Genomic DNA, 10,259 nt, shown 5'->3' with positions numbered 1-10,259 from the left:
GAAATTGATCACTATATAACAAAGCAGGTTTAAGAACGAAAAATGTCCGTATCTACTTAATTTAGGCTTCCTGAATTTGAAAATGATGTCGAAATTCTTACAACTCAAGTGTTTTATCACTTTATTGCAAAACTAAACTTTGAAAATCTGCATAATACGCCCAAATGTAGGCAATTTTCCTTGGAATAAGTACATAACCGGTAATAATAAACGGTTTTATGAGCAAAAAACTATACTTTCTATGCTGTATGATATCAAAAATGAGTTCAGGAGTTCATACTTAAGCTTACACAACATTTAAAATATTCAATGCTGACATGTACGCATAGCTTTAGTAGATTGTTTAGCACCGACATTTCCAACGGTTTGCCTTACACCTTTAAAAAGTGTGAATATTTCTATGCAAAACTGAGTCTAATAAAAAAATGGAATGTGTGTGGTGCCAACGAAGCTTTCAGCATCCTTCGGAGGAAATTTTTTTTGGTACCGACCTGATCAAACTCGCCCCACTGATCAATTTGCCCCCGGATTATGGTACTTATAAATTATAAATTCCAATTGTTAGTTTGAAGTATCATCTAATTTTTCCTTAATAATGTGTTTAGGATCTTTTGGAAGAGGATTTCTCCAAGAAATAGAACAAAATACTAGGAATCTCACCTAAATTGTCGTCCAAATCACTAAGCAAGGATTCTTCCCAAAAATTCTTCAAAGAGATCACCAAAAGTTTTTCCAACTTCGCCTCTTGAAGTTTTACCTAAAGTTTTTTTTTCTTTCTTCGTAAACGAGATTTGTAGCCCAGGGCTAATTCATCTCGGGACCAACGGCTTCACTTCCCTTTCGACAAAAGTCGAAACTATAATTGTTACAATATAAGTGACTATCTCGGGAAAGGGATTCAATCCCAGGTCGGCAGCGTGAGAGGCGTGTGTTTTTTTCTGAAGCTTCTATCCAGATTCAATGAACAAATTTTTCAAAAATTCTTACAGAGCTTCTTTAAGGAATGTTTGAAAAAAAACGGCAACAAAGAAAATATTTTCATAAGTAATTGAACATGTTTCAATTGGGAAAATGTACTTGACGATTTCTTAAAGAAGTTATCTGTAGATCCATCTGCTTTTTTCACAGAAAATTATCTATCAACTTCATTCAATGATTTTCGTGCGATTTTTGAAGGGTTTAGAGGAGAACTCTCTTACCTTCAAAACTTTCTTGAAAATAGTGCCTAAAAAAATAAAAAAAAATATTTCAACATATATAATTTCTCACGGAATACATTAAACTGTTCTCTCAAAAACTTTTACGCAAAAATACTCAAGCATTTCTCAAGCAATTTGTTCAGGGATTGCTTTAGAGAATTATATTATTAAAACATCATTATCATCATTTTTTTGATTATACATTTCTCTGAAAAGTAGTGTATGGAAAAGTTGTAGATCTGGTTAAAACCTACAACTTTGCTGGAGGCAGCACACCATTAACTTTAAAATCTTGTGAGTTACATGTAAATTTCAAGTTTTTAAAGTCAATTTTTGAAATGAATTTTCTAAATTTACAAAAATTACATTCTCACAGTTTTTGCAGCAATAGTTGCATAGTGAATGTCCTTTTGAATGCCGCTAGAAAAATAAATCGAACCTACTCCTTGAGTAATGAGCATCTAAAGATTCCATAATTTATCACTTAAATTTGCTTATACAGTCAGTGGTGACAAAAGTTAGTAACCAAATGCTGTTTTTCCATACAAAACGCCCAAATTTGGGGATTTCAGCTTCTGGTAGTCCAAATTGGCTGAAATTTCGATCATTTTCCGAGAAGTTTCAGAGGGTTGGTCCAAGAGAAAAATAAGTAACCGAGAGATCGGAAAATGAATGAAATTCAATGAGCTCAGTATATACAAAACTTCAGGTTATTTGTAGTTCGTCTTCCGAATTTCAGCCAATTCGGCCTACCAGTAGCTAGTAGAAGTACAGATACCCAAACATGGCATTTAATGTCCGCAGTGAACTCTCAATCAGCGAGAAAGTTTCACTGAAACTAGATTTATTTATGAACTAGATTTTGTATGAAAAAAAAAACAGCTTTTGGTTACTAACTTCTGTCACCGACTGTAACTTCAAAATCACAAGAATTACAAACTTGTAATGTTCAGCAAAAATGTATCATTACTACCTCTTCTGAAGACCTCATAAAATTTAAATTAAAAAGTTAGACCCAAACAACTGATTGTTTGGGTCTCCCCTAATTAAAACTTTCAGAATCAATTTACTTAGCTCAAATGAAGAGTCAGATCAAAAGTGTCTTCGACAAAGTATTTTAAAATATCATTTTCTAACAGTTTGCTGGAAGGGAAACCACAAATTTCATCGAACAAAAAAGTTTGAGTCAAAGTTTTAACTTAAATAAGGATCATCTTTTTCTTGGAAGATGCAAAGCTCGATTACGAATTACTTCTCTGAAGACACTGAACGTCTTAAATCAACGTGAATAGAGAAAACACATTTCTACTGCTAAATTGTCGATTCGGACCACTGTGGAATGGTTGTCCTTCAGGAGGAATTCACATTGAACGTATGAACGAATCTCACAATATCATTTGACTAATTTTCGAGAAATTTGTTGCAAGAGTTCTGGGGCTACACTTAGATAAATTTGATTATACTTAAATTCTTCATGGAATCTAGAAAACTTGCTTCAAAAATTTTGTTACAAATATTTATAATGGAAAACATTCAAATATTTTTTGGATTTTTTAAGAATTTTAACATAAGTTTTGTTGGAAAAATTTACGTTAGTATATAAGCAATTAATTTATTCATTAATAATAACTTTCAAAACTGAAGCAAAAACAATGAGAGAATTTATTGCTGGAAAAATTGTGGTCGATTTTGTAGGATTATTTCACGCAAGGTTAAATTTCTGCCTTCCATCTAAAAAGAACATCACTAGGTTGAAATTCTTTGATAAGATTTGTTTCGAATTAAACCATATTTTCGCCTAAAATTCCTGCTACCTCAAAAATGCTTCTAATATTTTTTTCCGTTTTTGAAATTAATTTTGTCGGATATTCTATGATTTTAAGTAATGTGTGAATTTCTTAAGTGAATTTCCGAAAATACTTCCAGGTGTTTGTCAGGTTGTCAACAGTAGCGCACTCTTCTGTTCAAAGTAAAATGTTCAGCTTCTGGGACAAACTTGATATCTTTAGGGAGAAGCTTGTTAGATTTTGGTAGGAAACCAAGCTTCTGGGAGGAAAAGTTTATCAGCTTGATTGGAGTAAGAATGGATCGCTTTACCAAGTATTGAAACACTTGTTTTAAATAAGACATTAAGCTTTGCAGCTTCTGATGAGAAGCTTGTTAGGGTCTGATGTGAAGCCTTTCCGCTTCTGATGAGAAGCTTGCCTGCCTCTGATGAGAAGCTTGTCAGCATCTGATGATGATCTGATCAGCTTTTGATAACAGTGCAGCTTGTACAGCTACTGATGAGATGTTTTTCAGGTACTGAAAAGCTGGTTATCTTCTGATCTAGTCAGCTTCTGATAAGAACAGGTTAAGCCTTTGATAAACATTTTGTCAGCTTCTAATGAGGAGCTTGTGAGCTTTTGATGTGAAGCTGAACAGCTTTTAATTTTGTCAGCTTCCGACGAGAAGAGTTAGTCAACCTTTGATGAGAAGTTTGTTTGCTTCTGGTGTACTGTACCCCGTTTGTCATAAGGCCGTTTGGCATAAAGTCGTTTGGCATAATGGTCGTTTGGCTTAATGATTGAATTAGAATGAATATCGGCAATTTTGAAGCTATTATCGAGATCAACACCACCGAACTCACAGCAAAAAAAAATAATAGTTTCTCAACATGCGTGGTGTCCGTTCAGAGATTTTCCAAGATATGAATGGCCTTCCTTAGCCGTGTGGTTAGAGTCTGTGGCTACAAAGCAAAGTCATGCTGAAGGTGTCTAAGTTCGAATCCCTGTCGGTCCAGGATCTTTTCGTTCGGTTCGTGACATTCAGGGAAAAGTAGCACAACCCATCGTAGTAACTGCAGTAATCGATTTCTATTTTCGCTGATAACTTGAGCAGATTAATGTTATCGATTGCCGCCCTTTTGTCAGTTGGAAACATAAAAATATCTAAAAAATATAGCTCTAAAGAACAGCTTATGATTAAAAGAAGGTGAAATTTATTTTAATTTTAAATCCACAGTTTTTACAGCTACAATTATGGTTACATCATATTTAGGGTAAAAAACATAGAATGTTTAAAAGAAGGATACATTTGTGCTAAATATATCAAAATCTCCAGTAGGAAACTTTATTCATATGGCGAAACTCAAAAGAAGTAATGTATGAAAGAAGGGTAATTTCTAGATATTTTATAAAATAGAGTAAAGTGGGGCAAAAGTTCGAGTGGGGCAAGAGTTTCTTTTTAAGGTTTCTAGCTCAATACAAATCAAAACTTAGAAATGTCATGGTGGTTCGAATGCTATTCAAGTAAGAGACTTTCACTCTAAATATCATAAAAATCGATTGAGATTTGGAAAAGTTATGGCTATTTATTGTTTTTCGACGTAAATATTGTAATATTTGGTCAAACTTTCGATGCATGGAATCAAATGAAGATAAAATATTTTTCAATATTTTATGTAAGGGCGTTTCTAGGTTTATCTTAAGGATGCTTTGACGTGTATTAGTTTTTCCATAAATAGTTGGAATCAATTTTTGGCCCATAGCGGGGCAAAAGTTCGAATCTGCGGGGCAAAAGTTCGAGCCATGTATAAACCCACAGAAATTTTTTCAAATTTCCTGAAATCTACATATTATCTTCTTCTTATATTCTTTTGCCCCACACTAGATTCGAACTTTTGCCCCACCGGTGGGGCAAAAGTTCGTTTAAGACAATCAATTTTGAAACTGTTATAACTAAAAATGGGTTAATATTTTGACACAAGTTTGTTGAGCAAAGTTATAGCCAATATGTTGAAGGTTCGCTGTATGGTATTTGTTTTGTTTCATCTGCTATTATTTTCCTGGAAACTTTGACTATACCACTAAGGTCGAACTTTTGCCCCACCTTACTCTACTATTGACAATAACTTTCCGAATATGCTTAAGTTCATTCAAGCGCATAAGATTCAAAAGAAACGTAAAAACGAATGTCATCTTAAGACATTCGTGGTTTAAGACTCATTATGCCAAACGACTTAATGCCAAATGACCTACCACCTTCTGATGAGATGCTTGTCAGCTATTAAAAGAAACTTTTCAGCTTCTGATGAAAGGTTTGTCAGCTTCTGATGAGTAGTTTGTCAGCTTCTGATGAAAAGTTTGTAAACTTTTGATGGGATATTTGCCAGCTTGTGATGAAAAGTTTGTCAGCTTCTGAAGAGAAGCTTGCCAGCTTCTGATGAGAAGCATGTCAGCTTCTGATGAAAGCTCTTCAGCTTCTGAAAAAGAGCTTGTCAGCTTCTGATGCGACACTTGTAGGCTTCTGATGAGAAGTTTTTCAGTTTCTGAATAGAAGCCTAACAAATTCTGATGAGTAGATTGTCAGCTTCTAATGAAAAGCTTTTCAGCTTCTTATGAGAAGTTTTCCAGCTTCTGATGAGAAGTTAGTCAGCCACTGATGAGAAGCTTGTCAACTTTTGATGCGTAATTAATAATTCACTGGTCGAATTCAACTTGTTCGCCCTTGAGTTTAACCACTCGCCGCAGACGATCAAGGAATGCATCGTACGAGGCCCGCAGGTGCTCTTGAGGTATTTTATCCCACGCTGCCGCCAGAATTCGCTTGAGGGCTTCCACACTTTCATGTTTTTTAGAGCAGACTTTGGCCTCCAGCAAACTCCAGACAGCGAAGTCCATAGGGTTTAGGTCCGGCGAATTCGCCGGCCACTTCGAGCTAGAGATGAACCCTGGAAAATGTTCCATAATCCAGTGCTGTGTTTTCTTCGCTTTGTGAGCTGGTGCCGAGTCCTGTTGAAAAACCCAATCCCTAGAGTCAAAATGGCGACGTGCTCACGGTTCGACGACGTTCTGTAGAACTAGTTCCCGATACGTATTTTGGTTGATCTTAACTCCTTCAGAGACAAAAACCAGCGGAGTCCGGCCATCTCGGGTGATTCTGGCCCAAACCATCACCGATGCTGGTTTCTGTCGCCTGGTAGCCGTCAGCACGTCGGCACGGGTTCGTGATCTTTCAGGCAACCATACTCTATCGTTCTGCTTATTCACAAACTGCTGCACGGTGAAGAGTTTCTCGTCAGTAAACAAGATATTCTCCAACTTTCCTTCCGCGGCCCTCTTCAACAGTGACTTTGCTCTTCTTAACCGTTCCTGTTTCTGCTTCACTGAAAGGTCTTGAATCTTCTAAATCTTGTAGGGCTTGGTCTGAAGTTTATCTTTCAGGATCCGACGGATACTTCGATCCGATATGTTAAAATCCTCCGCCAATTTTGTTGCACTGCGTCGAGGATTTCTCTCAAGGCGCTTCTTGACAATCTTCACCATGGCAGGTGTGACCACAGTAGCTCGACGTCCCCCACCATACCGTTTTTTGGTACTTCCGGTCTCGAGGTTTCGTTTAACTGTGCTGTACACAAAACTTCTGCAAACACGTAAATCGGACAGCTCACGAACGATGTCCTTCTGACGCTTTCCAGCTCGGAGCAAAGCAATCACAGCACTTCGCTTCTCTTCAAGGTCCATTTTTTCCAGATAACACTTGATAACAAAAGTGACACGTATATCCACTGATAGCCAAGACACAATGTAAACAAAATGACGAGGGGTTGTCCAATTCAGTTATGTGGGCAACGTCATAATGACAATTGAAGTAATGTAGTAGTTCAATTGCCGGACCCTGTACAAGAAGCTGAAAAACAGATCTCTAAACTTGGGAACTTTGTATGGAAAACAGCATTTGTTTACTAACTTTTGTCACCGACTGTAACTTCAAAATCACAAGAATTACAAACTTGCAATGTTCAGCAAAAATGTGTTTTACTTAAGACCACGTAAAATAGAAATCAAAAAAGACAGACCATAGCAACTGATTTTTCTGGTCCACCCTCATTGGCGTAAATAGGGAGGGGCCAGGGGGGGCCTGGCCCCCCTGAATCATTGGCTTGCCCCCCCCCCCCCCCCCCAAAAAAAAAAAATAGAAACGAAACGACAATATAGTTGAAATTAGTGTTTTGTACCAAACATTCCCTTATGATACTAAACGCGTTTAATGAGAGGCAATAGAAATATATAGTTTTAAAACGTCACATACTGCCATACTGTTTTACTTTTTGGCCTTTCCCGATATTGAAATTCATTGAAACACGTTTTATATTTAGCAGAACTGATTTGATCCATTATGTTAATTAGAAAACAAGCTGCGATGTTTTGTGATCCATTATCTAGAATGAATCGTTGTTACTGTAAAAAGTTTGTGTATATGAGTTGTGGTGAAGTTTTACAAAAAATATTTCTCAAAAATAAACAATGATGCAGCAAGCAAATTTTATTTTGTATTCTTTAAACATAACCTAACAAACTTTAAAGTTAAAGTTTGAACAAATCTAGAAAGACTAACTGCAAACGGTTTTCTGTAAGTCACACTAATATTAGAATTTTTTGCATGTAAAATCACAAAATATTCTTAAATTTCTCTTGACTGAGATTCCTTATTTTACCAAGTCCAATGAAACAGCCGTTTGTTAGGTGACCTTTAGTAACATCTATGTCAGTTACAGGTGACTGATTGTTTTTTTAAGAAAGAGCTCATGAATTTTTCAAGGGGTGGGACATTTCACATAAAGACGTTTCGCATATGGACGTTTGGCATAATGAGAATTATATGCCTTCTTTAAAATGCTACCTGTTCTTGTATGAAACTGCTTTATGCCAAACGCCCTTTTAGGCCTATCATAAAGATGCTCTGAAGTGTAGTTTCTGGCCCATAGTGGATAGAGAAATTTACAAATTAGCCCGAATCCCGAAATTTGCCTGATTGTGGGAAAAAAAGTTACCTACATTTTACAAATTTTCACTTAGTTTTGCGCAAACTGTTTTTTTTTTTTGTATATTACAATATACCCTGTTTTGGGAAATTTTTTGATGAAAATTTAGTGTGTATTATTCTGTAAACATAAGTTTATGGCTGGCATAAAGAATGTCTTTCGTAAAAGTGTCGATATTTTGCGTTTCGGTCAGCGAAGACTATCAATTTTGAAACTATTATAACTAAAAATTGGTAAATATTTTAACACAAGTTCGTTTAGCACAATTATAGCAAATGAGGTTCACTGTGTGATATTTATTTCTTTGCAACTGCTATTGTTTTTATGAAAATTTAGATTAAACCACCAAGGCCGAAGCTTTGCCTTACATTACTTTAATTGAATATTATTAAATCCCTTAACAAAATACCTTCCATTTTGCTTTCTTCAAACAACTGTTATCTAAGGATTTTGATGACGACAGCTTTATTTGAAAAGAAAACTTTCAATCCTTCAATATGACGATAGCCAAGCAGCTTTACGATGTAAAGTCTAAACTCGAACATAAATGGTATTATTCAATCCTACGCTAAAATTTTGGTTTCGAGAGGTTTAGACAAATGAATCGCTCGCTGCATAAATACCGAGCAACAATAATACATATTTTCAAACTAGCAAGCGTTTTTTTTTTTCATTGTAGGTTTGGGTTTTGTTTTGACTTTTCAGCTCCAAGAGATTAGAATTTCACATTGATTAATTAAGTTAGCGTTAGCGTTAGCGTAGTTCACATTGATTAATTAAGTTTAATTAGGGTTCAATAACTAAACTGATACATTTGAAACTTTATCTTGTTTTATAACTCTGCTAAAATTTTCAAATCGAATTGTAAAGGTAAATTTGTTTCCTGATTGATCCTGATGAAAAGCAGACTTTTAAATCTTTGTATTTCATTCGAGATATATTTGATTGGGTTGAATATGTCATCACGGTAATTTAAAACGCCGAAGCGTTGTACTATGTACTATTTTTCCACAAAATGACATTTGGTAACAAAGAAATTTGATCAATCGATGTTGGACGATATTCAAGTTTTTATATACCTACCTTTGTATGAAAGTGCTCCACTATCATCGGTTCACAAATATTATCGAAACAAGCATAGTAAAGTTATCTAAATCCTAAATATAATGTAAAACTTCTATTTCTCATGATAAGGGGCCGTGGCCCCCCTCAAGTCTGATGGCTATTTACGCCCATGTCCACCCTTAATTTAAAATTTCAGAATCAAGCTTCTAATAAGAAACTTGTCATCTTATGATGAAAAGCTTGCCTGCCTCTGATGAGAAGCTTGTCAGCATCTGATGATAACCTGGTCAACTTTTGATGACAAGCTGTACAGCTTCTGATGAGATGTTTTTCAGGTACTGATGGAAAGCTTTTCAGCCTCTTATGATATGCTTGTCAACTTCCGATGAGAAGCTTGTCTGCTTCTGATGAGAAGCCGGTCAGCTTCTGGTGTGAAACTTGTCAGCTTCTGGTGATAATTTTGACAACATCTGATGAGCTTCTGATGAGAATATAGTCAGCTTCAGATGAAAAGCTTGTCAGCTTTTGATGAGAAGCATGCCAGCTCCTGATGAGAACCTTGTAAGCTTCTGATGAGAAGCTTGTAAGCTATTGATGAGAAACTTGTCAGATTCTGATGAGAAGCTTGTCAGCTTCTGATGATAATTTTGCAGCATCTGATGCGCTTCTGATGAGATGTTGGTCATCTTCTGATGATAAACTGGTCAGCTTGTGATGAGATGTTCGGTGGTTTCTGATGAGGAACTTGTCAGCTTCTGATGAATAGTTTGTCAGCTTCCGATGAAAAACATGTCAGCTTCTGATGAGGGGCTCGTCAGCTTCTAATGAAAAGCTTGTCAGTTTCTAATGACAAGCTTGTCAGCTTCTTATGAGAAGCTTGTCAGCTTCTGGTGAGTAGTTTATAAGCTTTTGATGTGAATCTGAGCAGCTTCTGACAAGAAGCTTGTCAGCTTTTAAAAGGAACTTGTTACCTTCTGATGAGAAGTTTGTCAGCTTCTGATGAGAAGTTAGTCAGCCTCTGATGAGGAGCTTGTCAGCTCCTGATGAGAATTTTTGCAGCATCTGATGAGAAGATGGTCAGCTTATGATAAAAATTTTGTCAGCTCCTTATGACTTCTGAAATTTGTCTGCTTCTGATGATGTGCTTGTCAGCTTTTGATGAGAAGCTTGTCAGCTTCTGATGAGAAGCG

The 10,259-nt window shown here is 36.1% G+C and overlaps 1 protein-coding gene across 1 annotated transcript; it reads right to left on the bottom strand.

Moving 5' to 3' along the window:
* Positions 1-6,013: 6,013 nt before the first annotated feature.
* Positions 6,014-6,703, bottom strand: LOC110674340. The gene is made up of 2 exons (XM_021838635.1): positions 6,418-6,703; positions 6,014-6,345 (listed from the first exon to the last, which is right to left on the bottom strand). The coding sequence occupies exons 1-2, from the start codon at positions 6,701-6,703 to the stop codon at positions 6,014-6,016; spliced, it is 618 nt and encodes a 205-aa protein (XP_021694327.1).
* Between the last annotated feature and the right edge of the window lie 3,556 nt (positions 6,704-10,259).

Source organism: Aedes aegypti, chromosome 1 (assembly GCF_002204515.2).
Source record: "Aedes aegypti strain LVP_AGWG chromosome 1, AaegL5.0 Primary Assembly, whole genome shotgun sequence".
Classification (NCBI taxonomy): Eukaryota; Metazoa; Arthropoda; class Insecta; order Diptera; family Culicidae; genus Aedes; species Aedes aegypti.
Note: the sequence above shows the minus strand (reverse complement) of the source record. Positions and strands in the feature narration are given on the sequence as shown.